General features: G+C 44.5%; 1 protein-coding gene across 1 annotated transcript in view; it reads right to left on the reverse strand.

Annotated features, from left to right (window-relative positions):
• Window positions 1–22,051, reverse strand: part of Pkd1l3 (polycystin 1 like 3, transient receptor potential channel interacting) — a 56,395-nt gene that overhangs the window by 19,576 nt on the left and 14,768 nt on the right. The window contains exons 7-17 of the mRNA XM_085682239.2: window positions 19,216–19,395; window positions 16,393–16,520; window positions 16,177–16,303; window positions 14,975–15,103; window positions 13,903–14,134; window positions 12,221–12,414; window positions 9,462–9,692; window positions 7,595–7,696; window positions 7,176–7,354; window positions 4,291–4,437; window positions 100–302 (exon numbers count right to left, since the gene is read on the reverse strand). Coding sequence (XP_085538365.2) covers window positions 100–302; window positions 4,291–4,437; window positions 7,176–7,354; window positions 7,595–7,696; window positions 9,462–9,692; window positions 12,221–12,414; window positions 13,903–14,134; window positions 14,975–15,103; window positions 16,177–16,303; window positions 16,393–16,520; window positions 19,216–19,395 — 1,852 coding nt within the window. The remainder of the gene's footprint in view (window positions 1–99; window positions 303–4,290; window positions 4,438–7,175; window positions 7,355–7,594; window positions 7,697–9,461; window positions 9,693–12,220; window positions 12,415–13,902; window positions 14,135–14,974; window positions 15,104–16,176; window positions 16,304–16,392; window positions 16,521–19,215; window positions 19,396–22,051) is intronic.

The raw sequence follows: 22,051 nt of genomic DNA on the forward strand, positions 1-22,051 counted from the left end.
CAGGGAAATGAAGGCACACCGTGACTCGATGCCTAACCCCTAGAGAGGGAAAGACAGTCAAAACGTTGCACACTGCAGACAGCGCACATCAGGGCTCACGCATGCTTTGCTTACCCCTCTTGGCAGAGGTAGCACCCATCTTCCAGAACATAACGTTGATGAGCATGTCACAGAGGAGCAGCGTCATGCAGCACGAGAGCCGCTGCACTCTCGTAAACTGGCTCCAAGGATGTCGGGTTGCGACCGAGAGCCACAGGTGGTCCTGGGTGAGCTTCTCTACGGTCGTGGAGGGGAACAGGCGGCTAAAATGAGAAATCAGATGAGAAAATCCACTTAGTTTTCCTTTTGCATGTGGGGCCTCAAGCGTGAGACCAGAGGAGTCAATGCTCTCCTTATGCGATGTGAGTTCCAGGAGTTGAATGCAGGTCACCATGCTTAGCAGCAAACGCCTTTACCATTGAGCCATCCCACCAGCCTGAGGTTTCACTCTGAAGCAACCTAGACCGAGGCGTGGTTTGTCCAGCAGCAAAATGCACAGCAGCTTCTCGGCTTCCACTTACCACCATTCTGATCAAGCTTTCAGATAACATGTATTATGTGAGATTAAAACAAGCTTTAAGACTTATTTCTTTTATTTTGTCTGTGTGGGTATTTGCTTGCACGTATGTCTGTGTACCACATGCCTGCTTGGTGTCCATGAGGTCATAGAAAGGCATTGGATCCCCTGGAGCTTGAGGCACGATGGTTGTGAACCACTATGAGGGTGCCATGGATTAAACCTGGTTCCTCTGTAATAGCAATAAATGCTCTAAAAACTGCTGAGCCATCTCTCCAGCCCTGTATGAGCTCTTTATATCATATGAGATTTTAAAATAAAAATCCCATAAGTGTGATGATCTAAGAGCTTTAGATTTCTTTTCTTCAGAAATAGACTTTTATTCAAAATGCTTTAGGAAATTCATGTTTTGATTACCCTCTGTACTCCAAAAGGAGAGGATGCTGTGATTTTTTGTTTGTGTTCAGACAAAGCTTACATGGAGATCAGAGGGTGGAGCTAGCCGCCAGTTAACCATAGGGCTGAAGGTCTGTACAGACAGACAGGAAGAGATAAGGCTGGGGCAGATACAGGAGCTCAGCCCTTTTCAGTCTGAGGAGTCAGAGAGCTAAGAGGTGACTGTGGCTGGTCCTTTACTTCTCCGATTTTCCTGGTTTTACCCCAATATCGGACTCCAGGATTTTATTATTCGGACTAATTAGGATCACACACCAGGGGGAGCTGTAAGTAGTGTGTCAAATGGAAGAACTAAGAACACCTGACCAGACTTCACAACAACAGATCCAGGGCTGGAGGTGGAGGCATTTGCCTTTAAACCCAGTACTTGGGAGGCAGAGGCAGGCAAGTCTCTATGAGTTCCAGGTCAGCCAAGGATGCATAGTGAGACCCAGTCCCAACCCTACCCCACCAAACCAACACCCCCAAAACACCAAAGAACCCCCTAAAAGAATAAAAATTATGAAACATAGAAATAAAGTCAATTCGATTTCTCTTGTGAGATATGGCATGTGGGATTGTAGGGGGTTAGGCTTGGAACCCCCAGCCTCTTGCGTACAGGCAAATATTCTGCCACTGATATACTGACCCTGAAAAACATGGTCAAAGATTACTACACACAAATATGGTTGAAGAGAACATTAGTAAACTGGAGTCCACCCAGCCAGAGGAGGTAGCTCAGCTGATAAAGTGCTTGCTTTGCAAGGATGAAGGTTTGGTTTGTTCCCTGAAGCCACTGTTAAAAAAACAAAAGCCAGGGGTGTCGTGTGTGTGTGTGTGAGTGCGTGTGTGTGTGTGTGTGTGTGTGTGCGTGTGTGCGTGAGTCCTTATCCTCTCTGAGGAGTGGATGGGGGTGGGTGGAGGGGAAGGTGGAGGGAGTGGGAACTGGGATTGGCATGTAAAATGAGGTAAGATAATTTAAAAAAAATAAATAAATAAAAAAGAAAGCAGTCTGAGCAATCCATGGTGAGTAAGCCAGTGAGCAGCACCCCTCTATGCCTTCCTTGGATGATAATCTGCAACATGGAAGTGTAAGCTGAAAAACTCTTTCCTCTCCAACTTGCTTTTCAGTCATGGCATGTCATCACAGCCATAGCAAACCATAACTAAGACAGGTAAGAAAGCATCCTTATGCAATTTCTACAGAAATAACTGATTCAAACAGTAAGGCCATGGATGAACTATTAGCTAAAAGTTCAGTGTGAACTAGCACCTACAAATCATTGTAAGCACCCTCAGAGAGGGGCATTGCAGCCTTCCTGGTGACATCAAGTTTACACAGCCGTCTATGGTGGATTCCTCCCCAAATAAAGGGTAAACTGAATACAAGTAAGCCGTTTGAGCTAATCTCTGCTCCCCGGCAAAGAAACTACTGCAACAAATGTTATTATACTGCAAAAATTAAAAGAAAAAAAAACTTAAAATAAAAAAAGACTCCCAGCAAGTCAGAAGAGAAGACTCAGGCATAGTTGCTGCTCACCCTCCTGGTCGATGGAGGCATGGCTCACTGTGCACATAGAACCCTGCGACAAGGAGCAGGAGGCTGGCTGGAATCCAGGAATCTCAGGAAGTCTTGTCTAATCTTCAGACACGCACTAAGCTAACCGTGCAAACACATCCGTTGTTGCATATGGCAAAGAATACAGACATTGCAGGATCAGATCAGAAAAGCCATTTGGTGCACAAACGACAGTAACAACAGCCGAGCTGAAAGCAAGCTGACCTCTTGAGTGCTCTGCAATAAAAATGCTGTTTGTAATAGATGTAAACAGAAGAGAGAGCCTGGCTGATAACACATAAGGGAAAGACAGTAAATAGGTGGCCTGTGAGGAGACTAAGACATTGTGTTTAGCAGACAAAGACCCACGACCCCCTCGCCTCGGCCGCTGAGTGCTGGGATCACAGGTGTGCACCACCACTGGCCTCTAGACAAAGGCTTTTTAATCGGCTTCAGTTCTTCAAAATCAAAGAACTAAAGGATATTACGTTATAGGAGCCAAAAGAGAAAATGAGACCTGAGTCCTACCAAATGGGAGACTACGGTGATGGCAATGAGCAAGACAGTGAGAGTGGAAGGACACACTGAGTCAGCTGAGGCGCTCACGAGAGTTTGTGCCTTTGTCTCACAACACGCAAATTCTTCAACTCAGAAATTCTACTTCTAGATGCCCAAGGGATTTCTGCACATGTCAAGTACAAGACAGTCCCCTAGCCCATGCCATTTATTTCCTCTGCTCTAATAACTCCTGACTTGGCAGTCTCTCTCTCTCTCTCTCTCTCTCTCTCTCTCTCTCTCTCTCTCTCTCTCTTTTGAAATAGGATTGCTCTGTGCAACAGCCCTAGCTGTCCTAGAATTAACTCTGTAGACCAGGCTGGCCTCAAACTCAACAGAGATCCACCTGCCTCTGCCTCTCAAGTGCTGGGATTAAAGGTGTGTGCCACCACTGCCCGACTTGTTATGTCATTGTGTATGGGTTTCAGTTTGGGCCAAAGTAACCCAGGAGGACCCTGTGTAACCAGCTAGCACACACCAAATATGACTGAGGACACAGGGAACGTCAAGTCACATAGCCTTTACTGGGTCAGGTAAACTATAAACTTTATGTTCATGTGACAATTTAAATACATTTTCAAAATTCACTTGAACTTCTCCCATTGAATGGTAGACTGTCTCTTCCCTGGGAAGCTCTACAGAGCGGGGTCAGAAAGAACAGGAACTACTTAGTTCCTCTGAAATGCCAGTCTAGGAAAAGCTGGTCACAAGAGAAAGCACCCGGGTAGCCATATGTAGGTACTGTGTGGCTGACAGCCGTCACCACCTGCTGACCATGGTGTCAGCATGAAGTCTCAGATGACTACAGACCCAGCCAGTCTGAAGGAAACCAACTACCCCGGTTTTCCCTTCCCTTAATTTCTCAAGATCCTAACGAAAATAGGATGGTGGTTTCTTCTGTAGCAACAGAATGGGAGAGGCTTCTCAGAAGTAGCGGACGCACTGTTCCGGCCACACAAAGGGAGAAAAGGGAACTTTCCTGAGGAGAGGTTAGGGACCACATTTAGGCGTTTTATGTAAGTTCACATGCTTGGCCTCTTGCAGCCATTCATTTTGGTTGAGGAAGGAATTGCCAAGAAGAGTTCAAAATCATGAATTGGAAAGTTTGACGGAGAGACCGACGAGGAGTAAAGAGCTGAGATATAGTCTTCTAAGCGTGCATCAGTGTCTGCATGAACAATTGTACCTGAAGGAAGAGAGCTCCCTCCTGGAGGCGGGTGTGAAGACCCGATCACGCTCGCAGCGGCCCAAGTCCACGGCCAGCCAACAACTGCACTGGAAATGCCATTTCTTCTTCACAGTCATGTCGCTGACGATCACTTGGCTTACATACCTGCAATCAGATCAAGGCTGCCGTGTTAAGAAGTGGGCATCGGCTGTCTGCTGTGCACCTGCAGTGAGGACCCAGGTAAGCAACTGATGCTTTGCCAGGCAATAAGGATAGGCAGGCAAGCCAGTCTCACCTGCTGCCCTTAGGAAGTTCATGTCCAAAATGGCAGACTGCAAACTTTACTGCCTGAGAAGCTGTGTGTGTGTGTGCGTATCTTTCAGCTTTCTTTGTTCCATGTGTGATAATGTTCTATTATTTCATAAAGTATCCCATGTGCCTCTGTTTTTCATCATCAATATTTCACATTTATACTAATGACTTCTCACCCCATCTGGGTCTGTAGCCACATCAGAACCATAGACTCTCAGGTCTTAGATTTGATTTCTTCCTAACTATATGTTCCTTTTTAGTTTTTCAAATGTGTGTATGTTTCCTGTGCACAGTGATGTGTGCACATGCTACAGCGTGCATAGGGGATCAGATTGCAGCCGTGGATTTCAGTCCTCTCCTTCTACCTGGTCTGAGACAGGGTCTCTTGCTCACAGACACATCCATGAGAGATTCTCCTGTCTCCCCCCGATTTGCTGTAAGAGTTCTGCAGAGATAAATGTACATTACCACACCTGGCTTTGTGTGGGTTCTGAGAATTCAAACTCAGGTTGTCACACTTTCATGGCAAGCACTTTGGCCCCTGAGCCACCTCCCTCCCCAGCCCCTCAGCTGCAGTGTTTTAGCCTTGAACTATATCTAGACTATAGAAGAGCAACATACTGGTACACAGAGCACCAGCCAGCACCGTGCTGCACAGCACAGTGATTAGTGCCTCCTGATGCCATGTCTATTAACTGTCTTAGGGTGCCACAAACTACAACCCATATATAAGACGGTGATCTCCACTGGTCACTATTGTGCACATTTTGACTACTCCACTCACCAGCCCCTCCCACTGGCCTCTTTGGGTCTCTCTAATCTTTGATACACAACAATCAAATATTGAAGTAAGGCCGGTTAGTAACTACAACGGCTTCTAAGTGTTCAAGTGAGACTCTCTTACAGCCTCTTCCTCTAAATCAAGAACTAGGAATGATGAGGCTTAGTGAAGAAGGTATTCAAAGCTGAGCTAGGCAGAGAACTGGTGCTCCTGGGCCAAACGGAAGCCAACTTGAGAACACAAAGGGAAAGGTCCTGAAGGGACTTAAGATCACTACTATAAAGGATACAGGAGTAAGAAAGCAGAACCAGCTACATGTTGACAAGGGAGAAAATTCTTTGGGAGAGATCAGACCAGATACAACATTCCCTGATCCAGGCAACACTGTAACTCTCTAAAGTTCTCTGAAGGTTTCCAAAGGCCAGGAAGCAACCGAAGAGGCTGCAGCTGGCAGAGCCCGGCTCACGTGGGCTACAGTAAGAAGTCGCTCCTGAATATGGCAACACAAAGGGAAGGACCAGTGCCAGCGCAGAAGATGCAGAAGGAAATCCAGAAGGTCCAGCTACAATCTTGGATGAAGAGGACTACACTCAGCTGGTGTTCAATGCAGATGAATCTGTGCTATATTGGAAGGAGAAGCCATCTTGGGTTTTTATAACAGAGAGGAAAAGTGAATGCCCGGTCTCAGTGCTGCTGGTGACTTGAAGTGGTAGCAGATGCTAATTTACCCTAAAATTCTTATTGTTCGGGGGAATTAGATTAAATCTCCTCTTCCTATGCTTTGTAGATGGTTCAGCAAAGCCTGGACGCCTGCACATCCATTTAAAACAGGCAGATCTCTGTTAGGTTCAAAACCAGCCTGGTCTACATAGAACGTTCCAGGCCATCCAGAGCTACACAGTGAGACCTTTATCTGTACGTGTGGGCACCTTATGTTTATGTTTCCTGGTGGTAGTGGGGATCAAGCCTTTAGAACTATGTTGTTAATTAAGAAGACCTCCCCTCAAAAAATTCCAGAAGAGATATCCAAACCAAAAGATGTGAACGACAACACGGGAATACAGAAAACATGCAAGGCACAGGCAACACGACCACTCTGTAGACCAGAACTCAATGACTGGACTCAAAGACATGGAAAGGGCAGATGAAGATGTCAGTGATTCTGGTACAAGCGACCAATGATCTGAAAGGGGATACAAACTAGCAGAGGAATTCAATCCAGGACCCAGAGAGGAAAGTCAGAACAATGAATGAAAGAGTCAGCAACATGTGTTACATCAAGTAATGTCTGAAAAAAAAAAAGACTTTGATTTCATGTTCAGGCTTTGTTCGTCATTGTCACCGTGACTGTCTGCTGGTCACAGGTATGACCAATAATGAGGGAGAGGGCTCGTCCTCCATTATACACCCGCCCTCCATATCATTAGTGTCCTTTTTTCTCTCTGGGTTTTCTTCTCTGAAGGCCTGAATCCAGCAGCCACTCTTTATGATTTGGCTGAATATATTATTGTTTACGGTGGTAACTTGCTGGTTTCCCACAAGGTTACAAGGGACCTAGACACCAGAGCCAGTGAGGGACTCAGTGGGTAAAGGCTCTTGCCATCAAATCGATCTGAGCTCCATTTCCAGAACTCATCTGGTGGAAGGGAGACTCTCACATCGTCCCTTAACTTCCATTCACCGCTGAATGGTGCACACGTACGCATATGAAATAAATTAAATAAATAAATAAATAAATGTAAAAAAATAGAAGAAAACAAACAAACAAAAAATTAAAAGAAAAATAAGCCAGCACAGGGCAGGTACTTACCAAGAAGGGTTGTCGCCAGAATTGTCATGCCACAGCCGAAGGCCATGCAGGTCCCCCAGCCAGGACCCAGTGGAGAGGAGGAAAACATCCAGTGCTCCACGTTCGAAGACTCTCTTCTGTGGGTCACAAAGGTGGTGGGGCTCGCTGTGCCCCTCGGAGCCATAGAGGGTGATGATAACCTAAGGCGTGACGAGGAGAAGTAAAACACAAGGCACTGGGATGCGTTTGGGCTTTTCCTTAAGTGGAAGGAAGCAGCCCTGGGAAGATGGACAAGTCCGGAGGGTTCCTCACATTACACTTCAGGCCTAGGCAATGCCAATCCCTGTGATTCCTTTTAAAGCACTATTGGACACCAAGATTTTGCCAGGTTAAAGTGTGCCTCATCGCAGAAGACACACAGCAATGAATGTGGGTCTAACCTGGGCTGTTGTAGCAGCCCTCCTTCGATACCCAGTGTAGACCTGGATAAGGTAGTGAAATGTAGAGCCGGGGTCGTTGTCAGCCAGGATGGTCAACTTCACCTGCGGGCAGAGAGGAAGCAATGAGCTTGCCAGGTCTCTATTCGGTAGAGCCCAGCTGGGAATAGGCTGCTCCGTGGCAGCGTTGGAACCCCATGGGAAGCAGTGGGCGGTGGTGTCACCAGGCAAGCACCCAGGCCAAGTGCCCAGAAGGATGAGGTCTGAAACTCCAGGCTCTGTCTTTAAAAGGGAACATCCTCAGTGTCACCCGAGGCCTCGGGCATCAAGCCCTCTACCTCCCTCCTGCTCAGGAGGAGCGAGCACTGTAGAAGACACCCAGGGAAACTGGAGCTTCAGATGAACTGTGAGGCCCATGGACTCATTTGCTGTTTATATGAAATGCAAACTAAGTTGCTGTCTTGTTTGTTTGTTTGTTTGAGACAGGGTTTCTTTGTGTAACAGCCTTGGCTGTTCTGGAACTCACTTTGTAGACCAGGCTGGCCTCAAACTCAGAGCTCCATTTGCCTCTGCCTTCTGAGTGCTGGGGTTAAAGGCATGTGCCACCACTGCCTGGCCTGTCTTGTACTTTTATTTTCTAAAGCTGGTGACATTTCACCAGAACTCCACCTCCCAGAACCTCCAAGTATAAACAAGAGGCTGCAGTGTGGCTATTTGGTAGAGCCCTTGCCTAGCATGTATAAGGCCTTGAAGAAAAAAAAAAGAGGAAATGTATAAAACAGAAATTAAGAAAAAGCTGCCAAAGAATTTCACTGTTTCAATTTTTTTTTCTAGTCATAGCTAGGTGTGGTGGCACTTGGGAGGAAGAGGCAGGTGGATCTCTGTGGGTTTGAGGCTAGCCTGGGCTATGCAGTGAGTTTCAGGCTAGACAGTACTATTCAGTGAGATCCCATCTAAAAGAAATTTACCTAGCCAAATATGGTGGCTCACATCTGTAATTTTAGCCCTTGAGGATTACCGTGAGGTCAAGGCCAGCCTGGACTATATCATGTCTTTCTTGGGTCAGGTTGGGGGACAGTATAAAATTGTGTCTCAAGACACAGAAAATAATTTTTAAAAATTTTAGCATTATTTATGTGTGTGTAGGGTGGAGGCACAGGTGTGCCATGACACACAAGCAGAGGTCAGAGGTCAAAGGTCAACTGCTGTTCTCTCTTTCTCTGTCGTGTGCATATTGGGGATCAAACTCAGTTCATTGGGCTTAATGCCAAGCACCTTTATCCAGGGAGCCAGATCGCCAGCCCCAGAAAAGCATTCTTTACTAGTTTCCTGTACGTTGTAGTTATGTTAAATTATAATTTGACTCAGCATAACTTTTCTTAGTGTATAAGGTGAGATAAATATGAGTCCTATAGTTGGGAAGTGGTAGTGGTGCACACATTTAATCCCAGCACTTGGGAGGCAGAGGCAGGTGTATCTCTGTAGGTTCGAGGCCAGCCTGGTTACAGAGCAAGTTCCAGGACAGCCAGGGCTACACAGAGAAATCCCGTGTTGAAAAAAAACAAACAAAAATGAGTTTGATTTCAGTTGAGTTCCATAACAGCTATTTCCTTGTTTATTTCTAATCTGCTTGACTCTTGTTATGATACAACCTTGGCACTAAACAAACAAACAAACAACAAAAAAACCCACAAAGAAACACAAAGAAAGAAAAAGAAAAAAGCGACTTTGTTTTGTGACAGTAGACATGCAGAAAAATGTAATACTACCCCACTCAAATATCTCTGCTCCCTGGCTTATAATGCCTACTTCCCCCATCTAACTCGACACACTCAAGACACGGTGGCCTTTGGAGCCCAAGCCTTCTCACCTTCTGCAAGTCTGCTCGATCCTTCCTCCAAGCCCACGTGCCTAGGAGGAGATAGAATCCTAAAAGGCTGGCCAGCAGCGACACCCCAACAGGGTTGCTGGTCACATGAAGAAGCAGTTTGATGGTGTTTTCCACATCTACCGTCCTGGGCAGAATGAAGAAGTCACTGCTGAAGAAGGTCAGGTGGTTACAGAGACACTGCGTTTTCAGCATGGTGCTCTGCAGCCCTACCTGGAAGGAGATCGAAGACACCAAGTCTAAGGTAGAGTGCTAAGGAGCAGCAAGCAGGAAATGCAACATTGTCAGCCTTGAGACAGAAGAGGCTATGAAGATTGTTTTCTATATGCTTATTTATGTGTGTGTGCATGGCTGACCATGCACCACAGGGCATATGCAGATGCCAGAGGATGGCTTGCAGGAATGAGTCTCCCCTTCTACCATGGGTTCTAGGGATCACATTCAGGCTGTCTTGCTAGGCAGCCCTGCATGTGTGCAACTTCTTCACCGATGTTCCATTGCTGCATCCCTAGTTTCTAATGTGGTACCTCACATGTAAGGTGCCCGTTGAGTATGCGCAGAAAGAAAGAGTGTGTGCAGCAAATCCAGGCCGGGGCTACCCTTGACAGGAGGGAGGGAGTGGAAACTGTGAGGCGTACGTATGTACTATTCTTCCTGAGAGTTTAATTATTTTTAAGACTCTGGATGAGGCCAGGTGTGACGGCCTGTGCCTATAATCCCAGAATAACCAAGTGGATTTCTATGAGATTCAGGCCAGCTTGGGCTACGTCATTAGACCCTACATAATTAGTCTTTTTAAAATTTTTAAAAAATATTTATTTATTTATTATGTATACAATATTCTGTCTGTGTGTATGTCTGCAGGCCAGAAGAGGGCACCCGACCTCATTACAGATGATTGTGAGCCACCATGTGGTTGCTGGGAATTGAACTCAGGACCTTTGGAAGAGCAGGCAATGCTCTTAACCACTGAGCCATCTCTTCAGTCCCATAATTAGTCTTAAAATAAAAGAACAACCCCCAAAACCCTCTGAATAAGAAAAATAATAACTTTGAGAAAGCTGAATGGTTTATGTTTAGAACTTTTAAATTATTCCCTCTAATTCTCCATATGGGATAATATTTCTTCATAATGTGTTTTTTTAAATTGTACCAATAAGTATGTATGAATGGAAGCTACCAATGCATGTTTGAATGGGTGAATGAAGGCCTCTACCGTGAGCTCAGCGGTAGATGCTTCCCTAGCAAGCATAAGCCATGGGATTGATTCCTTCCACTGAAAATATTGCCTCCACGACTAATTCCTTCGTTCTGCCACACGATGCTAAGTCCTGGCTGCTCAGTCCCTACTCTCCTGTAGTCAGAGGCAGCATCACAGAGGGCTTCAGTGGAGTAGAAACATCCTAATGATCCTGTTATCAGTGCTTGTGTCCTGACAGCATAAACACTCTTGAGTCTTGCTCTTCAATGCATGATTTCTCCGAAACGTGATGCAGCAGCATTGCCTGGCTGTGCAGCAGCATTGCCTGGCTCACCCACAGCCAACAGCAGAACCCGCTTCTTAAGATGCTCCTGACTGGGAGATTTGCCTGAGAAGTAGCTGCCAGAAATTACTGTTTGAGACAGTTGCTTTTTTTTTTTTTTTTTTCCAAGACAAGTTTTCCCTGTAGCTTTCTGGAACTAGCTCTTGTAGACCAGGCTGACAAGCTTTTTTTTTTTTTTTTTTTTTTTTTTTTTTTTTTTTTTTTTTTTTAAACATACGGTCTCACTATGTAACTTAGGCTGGACTTGAACTCATGCCCCCACTGTTCTGACTCCCAAGTGCTGAGGTTACACACAAACACCACAACACCCAGATCCAGTCCCAGACCTTGGAAAAAGAGCTTCAGAGTTACCAGGGCCTTGCATCAGTGTACTGTCCCTGAAGTAGACAGTAGATCAGGCTGGCACCCACAGGATCGAGGATATGCAAGCTGGGTGTGGTGATGCATGCAAGAACTGGAGGCCAACCTGGGCTATGTACTGAGAGGTATGATGTCGTCTGACAAGGTCAGACACCAGGGACAAGATAGTGTCTGTAAATGTGACAACCTGTCCTTGCCTGCATGGGGTGTATAAGAATCTACAATGTATTCTTCTTTTTTTAAGGCTTACTTTTATTTTTATTTGTGTCTGCGTGCATGTGAGTGTGTGTGCATGCATGTGTGTGTGTGCATGTGCATGTGTGTGTGTGCTTGAAGAGGCTAGAAGAAGGCACTGGATCCCCTAGAGTTACAGGTGACAGCTGTAACCCAATATGTGGGTGTTGGGAACTGAACTTGGGTCCTCTGGAAGACTAGGAAATGCTCTCAGCTGCTGAGCCACCTCTCCACCCCCGCCTGTAACATTCACAACTGGAAATGTTTTCTTCTGTCTAGCACGAGGCTTGTTTCTTTTAGCCACCGCAGATTTAGCAAGCAGCTTCCACATCTGCTTTCTCTCTTTCATTTATAGCTATCAGCTGGCACTCAGTGCCCAGCACTGCCAGGCTTGCCTGCAACTTCACTGAGATGGGAATTAGAAAAACACAGCATGGGCCTGCTGTTCCAGAGACATCTGCCAGGCTACCACAGGCCACCGTCCTCTTTGTCCCCAGGATGATTCGTTTTCCTTCCTATCACTGTTGTGTCTGGCCTATGCCCAAGGAGGACAGGGAAAGGGATGCAGGTAAGGTCTTAGAGAGCCCCCTACTCCCCTCTTACTTGGCATCCATCGCTCCTCCATGTCCTGTTGTTTCGGTCCCAGAAATAGCACTGGGTGACAGCAGTTACCACTGAGACCAGGATAGGTGTGTGCTGTGTGGCCTCTGTACTTTTGTTTACCATGGCCATTATGTAGTAGGTGCCAGTCCCATATTGCAGGCTCTCCGGTGTCAGCACCCATGTGTACTCCTCATCTTAGAACAAAGAAGAATCATGGATTGTACTTCCAATGGGACAAAATACCTTCAGATCCACAAAGACTATTGTTCATTACTATTATCTCACAAATGAGGATACAAATCAAGTACCAGAAATGTTTACAATAAAGACCGGTGACACAATCCCGAACTCTGCATCCAATCCGTTCTAGTAACAGGAATCATGTTCTTTTGATCCATGCACACTTAGGTCTAATGAATTGGAATGCACTGGGAGCTCTAGAAAATGGAACCATCACACTTGGGTTGTGTGGTGGTTTGAATAAAATTGGCCCCCATAGGCTAATATACTTGAATGCCCAGTCATCATGGAGTGGCAGTACTTGAGAAGGATTAGAGGATGTGACCTTGTTGGAGTGGGTGTGGCCTTGTTGGATGGAGGAAGTGGGTCACTGGGTGTGTGCTCTGATGTTTCAAAAGTCCAGCCAGGCCTAGTGTCTCTCTCTTCCTGCTGCCTGCAGACCTGGATATAGAACTCTCAGCTACTTCTCCAGCATTGTGTCTGCCTGCATGCTATCAAGCTCCCCTCCACGAAGACAATGGACTAAACCTCTGAAACCACAAGCAAGCCCCAATTAAATGCTTTCTTTTGTAAGAGTTGCTGTGGTCATTCACAGCAATAAAACACTGACTAAGAGACAGGCAATGTAGCTCAGTGAAAAGAGTGCTTGCCTAACATATATGAACCTAGCATATATGGGGTTTGATCCCCAGCACCAATAAACCCACCATGGTGGCACAGAGCTGTAATCCTTGCTAGCACTTGAGAGATGGAGACAGATTCCTAACTTCTCTGATGATGTTATTTTGTCTTAGATCAAGACTTAGTATCTCTGATCCTTACTCAAATCTAAGACTAAAAATAAAAATTGGAATATGTATTTCATGTACACTCATCTATATCTTATCAAACTTGAAATAATATGATATGGTCATGGCACTAGAATTTTATTCCTTATAGTTGGTCTCAATTTTTTTCATCCTAAGGATTGAACCTCAGCCTTGTCATACTAAACACATGTTCTACCACAGAGCTATGCCCTCTAATATGTTTATGAGTGTTTTCAACCACACTGAAAGTTGAGTTTTATAATATATACTCATGTTATCATTGGGTTCTACAATTAGGATTTTATAAAATTTGCTTTATTATATATATATATATATGTGTGTGTGTGTGTGTGTGTGTATACATACATACTCCCCCCTCTCTCTGTCTCTCTCTCTGTCTCTCTCTGTCTCTCTCTCCACACACACACACACACACGTATATATATATATATATATATATATATATATATGGTGCATTGGGTGTCAAGGTCACTTCCTGGTTGTGAACTTGTAGCTCAACCATTAGGAGGGTTGGTTAAAAAAACATGCATGCTGCTGGTGAACCTACAATCACAAGTTAAAAATAAGAAAAACATATCACCAATTAACTTTCAGATATCTGATGCCCAGTACCTTTCTGCCACACCTGGTCCCTCGGAAGGCTGGTGTTGTGGTAGAAGTGAGTGTGGTTCGGTTTGTCCTGGAAGCCCAGGTAGAGTGTCATTAGAAGAGGACTTTCGGGTTCGATGGTCACAATAAGCGTTTTCTCCACAGAGGTGATATTCACTGTGATTGTGAAACGGTCTGTACTTGTGTTGAGGTTGGTGGGCTGGATTTCCATGCTGGCATTTCTCCAGAGCATGATCTAGAAAGAGAGACAGTTAATCCTCCGGGTTAAGATGGGCCTTTCTGTTTTCCTTGTAGCGATGAGGTAAGGAACTTCCCAAGCTTTCTCCGTTGGGTCTTAGGATCCAATGCCAGTAATAGGTGGAGGGTATATAGTCTCAAATGGCTTCTCCTGGGACTGAGCAAGGTCTATTATCTCTTCGTGAAACTTCCTGAGATATGCAACAAAATACTGGCCCTAACATGAATCCTTTTTTTTAAAAAAAACAAAAACAAAAACAAAAACAGGGTCTCACTGTGTTGTAGAGAGGTTTCTGTCCCACCCTATCCCACAACCATTCAGTCTCAAAAAACCCAAAGAGGCTTATATTAACTATAAACTGCTTGACCCGTTAACTCAGGCTTATTATCAACAAGCTCTCACAACTTAAACTAACCCATAATTCCTGTCTATGTTTAGCCACACGGCTTGGTACATTTTATCAGTGAGACATTCTCATCTTGCTTCCTCTGCATCTGGCAGGTGACCACAGACTGAGCCTTTCCTCTTCCCAGAATTCTCTTAATCAGGTAGCCTTCCTATACTTTCTGTCTGGCTACTGGCCAATCAGAATTTTATTAAACTAATACAAGTGACAATTTTTTGCAGTGTATGAGAGCATTATCCCACAGCACTGGGTAGCCTTTCTGGCATAGAGAACTCACTCTGTATTCTAGATGGCATTGAACCCATAGAGACAGTGCTGGGATTAAAGGCATGTGTCATCTCCTTAGCTCGGACATGAGTCTAAAATCCAAAGTTCTTGCATCTCTCCATCCCTTTCCCCAGCCTGTCCTGTTTCCATCAAGAAACTGTTACCTCGATATCTTCTGTCAAATCACGGACTTGGAGCGATTGGTAATCAGAGCTCAATAGCACATTTCCAATACTGCCAACAATGTTCCTGTCATCCAAAGTTTCAAAAGGGTTGAAAGCCAGTCCTGTTACCTGCCCAGGAAGCAAATTCCAGTTCCTCCAGTTGCCAAATTGTTCTTCCAGGAGACCCCTCCAACAGATTACAAGGTAGCAACTCTAAATTAAATACTGGGATTCCCCAACAATGTGTTAAGTAAAGAAGGGACATTAAACATTGTAACACTGATGAGAAACAATGTGTTAAGTAAAGAAGGGGCGTTAAACATTGTAATGCTGATGAGAAACAATGAAAGATAGTGCTGCATTTAGGGTCCTCACCATCTTTTTCACAAATCTGCTTGTTTGTAGTAGGAAGCAAGTATTCTACACTCCAATACTGTTGGTGTGTTTTTTTTTACACTGAATCAATTATGATTCAGATAATCCCAGCTTTGTCAGTAGTTGAGATCAATTCAAATCACAAAATAAAAACTTAATTAAATCTGCATATTTAATGCTCCCAAACTCTCTTACTGGATTTTTATATTTTTGAGACTTGCAACATAGCCCAGGCAATCCCTGAACCCTGAATTCATCACCATCCTCCTGCTGCTGCCTCTCAAATGATAGGAAAACAGACATCTGTCGTCAAACCTAGCTATATACTAGATTTGTGTGTGTGTGTGTGTGTGTGTGTGTGTGTGTGTTACATACTTGAGTCTATGTGTACGAGAGTTTATGGCAATGAACAGGCATATAAAGGCCAGAGCAGGACACTGGGAATCTTCCTCTACTGCTCTCTGCCTGGGATTCTCACTGAAGTGGAAGCTTGTGTTTTTGCTCAGGTTGGCTGGTCAATGAATTCTCATAAATTGCCAGTCTCTGCAATGCAAGCTGAGGTTACAGGCACACACAGCCATCCACGCATTCATATGGGTGCTGGAGATTCAGACTGGTTCTCTTATTGACAGAGCACATGTTCTTCCCTACTGGGCCGTCTCCCAACCTCTCCTGGGACATGTTAAAGAGACCTTTCTCTTCTCAGTATGAAATATAAATTAGTGCCCAAAGTCTTCTTTGGTCCAGCTGGTGTGTATTCTCTCCGCTTACATTCCCACACAGCCATCATATACCATTTTCATTTCCATCTCCAAGGTCATACTCACTTGAAGGTTCACTCCCGGGTATTTATTCAAGAGTTCTTTCAGTGCTTCTGCAGATGGAAAACCTAACCTCAAGGGTGCAGGGCCACCCAGAGTATAAGTGCTCAGGGGCAACGATGATACATTGTGGCTGAAAGAATTGAAATGGCAATCAGTTCCTGTATGCCATCTAAAAGTCAAAACCAAAATGAAACTTCCCCAGTTCTCCAGCCTGCTAACCTGCTCAACACCACAGTAGCCACAGGAGAGGTCAAGGTCACTGCCGACTCCAGAGGCAGGTTCTGTTGGCAAAATGCTTTGTGGATCTCTCCCAGGGCCATCAAGGACATCTCCAGCATGTCCTCAACCTGCGTTTAGAGTGAGAGTCCTTGTGACCTGCGGACTGTCACTGAAATGGTTCTGATAGGCTTACAAGGGGAACAGGGATTTTGATAGTGGTGTAAAGAAAGGGAATAGCACAGATGTGGCCTTTGGAACCTCATAGAAGTGTTTAGAGTATCACTAACAACTTCGCATCACCCAAGAGGGCCAGTCAAGAAAATAAGTATATATATATACACATATATATATGTGTGTGTGTGTGTTTATATAAACAATATATATTATATTAAAATATATGATAATATAATAATATGAATATAATATATGTTGCCCCATATTGATGAAAGAAACAGTTCTTACCTCAAAGCAGATAAGAGAGTTTATCCTGGGCTGAGTGACTAAGGTCCAGAACTCAGATTCAGGTCACCCAAATTCCATGTCCCATCGTGGTAACATTTGGGTGAAGTTTTTATAGTGACAGAACAGAGTCTTAAATGAAAGAGTTTTCCAATACATTGGTGGAATCATTAGATAGGTGGGTTAAGGAGATTGGGGGACTCTATTCTATAGGCCTCAGCTGCTGTCTGATAGCGTTCTAAGGTTTTTGGTTACTGGGAGCTAGGTGTCTGTTTGGACATGTCAAAGGATTTACCCAACGGTCACACAGATGCCAGATCACATACTGACAACAAATGGTTATTAAGACGGCGAATGATGGCCCAAGATACTTGGTTCTGAACTTGTACCATTCCAAACTCCCCATAATCACGGAAGTTCTAACTGGTTAATCAGCCCTGTGAGGAACTTCTTCATATCAGGAAGCCTGATATGAATTTCCATCAATGTTCTCACGTCAGGTGCTCTTTGTGGGGCGGAATGACAAGATGTTCTGTACCCCAGGCTGACCTCGAACGAACTCTGTAGCCAAAGATCACTTAGTATTTCTGATCCTCCTGCCTCAATCTCAAATGCTGTGTATGCTCAGTCTATGAGGTGCTGCGGGTGGAGCATGGGGCTTCTTGCAGGAAAGGCAAGCACCTTACTAACTGAGTTGTAGCCTCAGCAACACGATGAGTATTTAAAACCATCCCCATTGAGATCAAATTCCCAAGTGTGGTAGAACTCACCCACTCGGAGTATATAAGTTAACATATGTTAACACCATATGTGTACCAACACCACAATCTGTCTGTTAAATTTATCCCCTTGAAATAACCTGGCCTACTCTGACTTCCACAAACCTGATGCTTCTGGACATTTCCCAAGGCGAACTACAATAGATGGCCTTTGTATTAGATGTGCGTGGTGTTCCTGAGGGTTACCCATGCTGTGTCATGTGTCCGTGTATGAACAAGCTGTATGGATTTTATCCACCCCTCAGATCACACACGGTGGAACTGTCTCCGCTTTGTGCTCTTTTCCTGTTTGAAAAGCCCTCTTTTGAACATATTTCTGTGTGGATCAGCCTTTTCAATTCTCTCCTGTATATAAACCTAGAGAGCGGAATTGCTGGGAGATGCAGCCCGACTGTTTCTAACACTTTGAGGGGCTGCTGCTTTGTCTCCCAACACAACAATTTACAACAATGATGATTTCTCAGCATCCTTGCTAGTACTTATTACTGACCATCCGTTTCTCTCTCTGTCTCTCTGATGTTGATTTAAGAAAGAGTCTCAGGCTGGCCTCAAACTCAGTGTGCTGTCAAGGATAACCTTAATATATAATATAACCTCACGGCCATCTGCCTCTGCCTCTTGAGTGCCGTAATCACAGACATGTATCACCATACCTGGCTTACCCAGAGTTTTTGGTGTGAATTGTTATCACCCTTTTTTTTCCTTCCTTCCTTCCTTCCTTCCTTCCTTCCTCCCTCCCTCCCTTCCTTCTTTTTTTCTTTCTTTCCTTACTCCCTCCCTTTCTCCCTTCCTTCTTTTCTTCCTTCCTTCCTTCCTTCCTTCCTTCCTTCCTTCCTTCCTCCCTCCCTCTCTCCTTCCCTCCCTCTCTGCCTCCCTCCCTTCCTTCTTTTCTTCCTTCCTTTCTTCCTTCCTCCCTCCCTCTCTCCCTCCCTCCCTCTCTGCTTCCCTCCCTCCCTTCCTTCTTTTCTTCCTTCCTTCCTTCCTTCCTCCCTCCCTTCTTTTTTTCTTTCTTTCCTTACTCCCTCCCTTTCTCCCTTCCTTCTTTCCTTCCTTCCTTCCTTCCTCCCTCTCTCCTTCCCTCCCTCTCTGCCTCCCTCCCTCCCTCCCTCCCTCCCTCCCTCCCTCCCTCCTTCTTTCTCTGCCTCCCTCCCTCCCTCCCTCCCTCCCTCCCTCCCTCCCTCCCTTCCTTCCTTCCTTCCTTCCTTCCCATTCCCTCACCTTCCAACAAGGTCTTGCTGTGCATCCCAGGCTGGCCTTGAACTTGCTATCTCCCCATCTCAGGCTCCCTAGTGCTGGGATAACACTATATTCAGCCTCTTAGTTCTAGCTTGCATTTTCCTAACGGCTAAGGGTGTTGTCTGTCTCATGGAGGGTTTACAATATGCGTTACTAAGTCTGTTTCACTTGATTATGAAGTGAACATAGTGTATTTAGCCTCTGCACTGGTGGGGTGGAAAAATAGACTGGAGAAGATTCAGTAGTTTCTTTAGCAGAATCTCTTTTGGAGACCGGGGAGAGGCTGTGTGACTGACTGCTAAGGTCAAAGCTCCTGGCAGAGGGGGCCACCTGCACGCAGCACACTCACTTGCTCGGTGTCTGGCTGAAGAACCTGCTGACTTCCTTTCCTGGTTGTTATTGTGCTTCCAAGAGCTTCTAAGGGGCAGATGCCCGGTGGAGTTCTGAAGTTACTACTGCCGTTGCTCTGAAACGGGATCATCATCAGCAACTGCTCAGTCAGGTCGATGAGCAAATTGGCCACGCTGACCTAGGGATGTCAGAAAGGAGATGCGTGTAACTTGTGACTGTTTTAAATTTATTCTTGCCTTCTTACAAGCAGCTCAATATTCTCTCCCTCCCCCTCCTCTATCTCCTTCTCTTCGTATATGTATAGATGTGTGTATGTTGTGTGCACATATTTATGTAGCTGTATGTGCATCTGGAGACCATTTTGATGTCATGTGCCTTCGTCAGTTGCTCTCCACCATGTTTTTTGAGACAGGGTCTCTCATTGAACGGAGGTCTTACCAACTGGCTAGCTTAGCTGCCAGCAAACTCTAGGGATCTGTCTGTTTCCACCTCTCCTTCAGTAGGTTTCCAGACATGCAGGGCCACATCTGGCTGTTACACAGATGCTACAGATGTGTATTCAGATTCTCAAGCTTGTGTACAGGTACTTCACCAACTGAGATGTTCCACAGTCCCACATCAATATCCATTATTGATATTATATAGTTCAAAGGTATTTTATTAGAAGAAACATCACCATTTAGCAGGCAAGGAAAATATATGATTCCATACCACCTATGGGGGAGGATTGTGCTTAATGTTATTCTAAGGAACTTGGCGCGTTAAATAGACAAGCTGTTTAAGTGAACAGAGTCAACTAAAAGAGGCATACTTGGGAAAAGAGCAATGCCTGACCAAATGCTGCGTAGGAGGGCTCTTTGTGAAGGCACTGACAGCCACATCAAGTTTCCAGATACCTAAAAACAGTTCTAAACACAAGAGAAAACACCATTTCTCTTTTATGCAGGAGTAAGAAAGGCTAGGCGGCCAAATGCGGTGGTGCTTGCCATTAATCCTGGCATCCGAGAGGCAGAGTCAGGGGGATTGCAAGTAAGTTTAAAGCCAGATCAGGCTGCATAGTGAGACCCTGTCTCAAACCAACTAACCAATCAACTAACTACCAAAAGGAAATGCTAGGCAAGTTTGACTGGATGGTTACTGGATACCTACACAGGTGCTATTATTTTTATTTTGAAATGCTATTTCCTTTCAAAATTATATTTATTAAAAGCTTCTGTAAAAATCAAAGGCATCACAGATTCAATGCAATGCCCATCAAAATCCCAGCAAAATTCTGCAAAGACCTCAAAAGAATGGTACTCAACTTTATATGGAAAAGCAAAAACCCCAGGATAGCCAAAACAATCCTGTACAATAAAAGAACTTTTGGAGGCATCACAATCCTTGACTTCAAACTCTACTACAGAGCTACAGCACTGAAAACAGCCTGGTATTGGCATAAGAACAGACAGGAGGACCAATGGAACCGAAGAGAAGACCCGGATATCAATCCAAACATCTTCGAACACCTGATCTTTGATAAAGAAGCAAAAACTATCAGATGGAACATAGAAAGTATATTTAACAAGTGGTGCTGGCATAACTGGATATCAACATGTAGAAGAATGAAAATAGACCCATAACTATCACCATGCACAAAACTAAGTCCAAATGGATCAAAGACCTCAACATAAAGTCAGCCACACTGAACCTTATAGAAGAGAAAGTGGGAAGTACACTTGAATTCATTGGCACTGGAGAACACTTCCTAAATATAACCCCAGCAGCACAGACACTGAGAGAAACAATTAATAAATGGGACCTCCTGAAATAGAAAAGCTTCTGTAAAGCAAAGGACACGGTCAACAAGACAAAACGACAGCCTACAGAATGAGAAAAGATCTCCACTAACCCCACATCAGACAGAGGTCTGATCTCCAAAACTGACAAAGAACTCAAGAAATTAGACACCAAAAGAACAAATAATCCAATAAAAAATGGAGTACAGACCTAAACAGAGAAATCTCAACAGAGGAATCTAAAATGGCTGAAAGACACTTAAGGAAATGTTCAACATCCTTAGTCATCAGAGAAATGCAAATCAAAACAACTCTGAAATTCCATCTTACACTTGAAAGAATGACCAAGATCAAAAACACTGATGACAACTTATGCTGGTGAGGTTGTAGGGAAAAGGGAACACTCCTGCATTGCTGGTGGGAATGCAAGCTGGCACAAGCCCTTTGGATGCCAGTGTGGCGATCTCTCAGAAAATTAGGAAACAACCTTCCTCAAGACACAGTAATACCAATTTTTGGTATATAGCCAAAGGATGCTCAATTGTGCCACAAGAACATGTGCTCAATTATGTTCATAGCAGCTTTGTTTGTCATAGCTAGAAACTGAACAATCTAAATGCCCCTAGAAGAATGGATAAGGAAAATGTGGTACATTTATACAATGGAGCACTACACAGCAGAAAAAAATGACAGCTTGAATTTTGCAGGAAAATGGATGGAACTAGAAAACATCATTTTGAGTGAGGTAACCCAGACACATAAAGACAATTATCACATGTGCTCACTCATAGGTGGTTTTTAAACATAAAGCAAAGAAAATCAGCTTATAAACCACAATCCCAGAGAACTTAGACAACAATGAGGACCCTAAGAGAGACTTACATAGATCTAAACATGGGAAGTAGAAAAAGACAAGATCTCTTGAGTAAATTGGGAGTATGGGGACCTTGGGGGAGGGTTGAAGCGGGGAGGGGAGCAGAGAAAAATATAGAGCTCAATAAAAATCAATAAAAAACAGTTTAAAAGGTAATAAAAGCCTCTAGTAAGATCTAATAA

Source organism: Myodes glareolus, chromosome 22 (genome assembly GCF_982192425.1).
Source record: "Myodes glareolus chromosome 22, mMyoGla1.1, whole genome shotgun sequence".
Lineage (NCBI taxonomy): Eukaryota > Metazoa > Chordata > Mammalia > Rodentia > Cricetidae > Myodes > Myodes glareolus.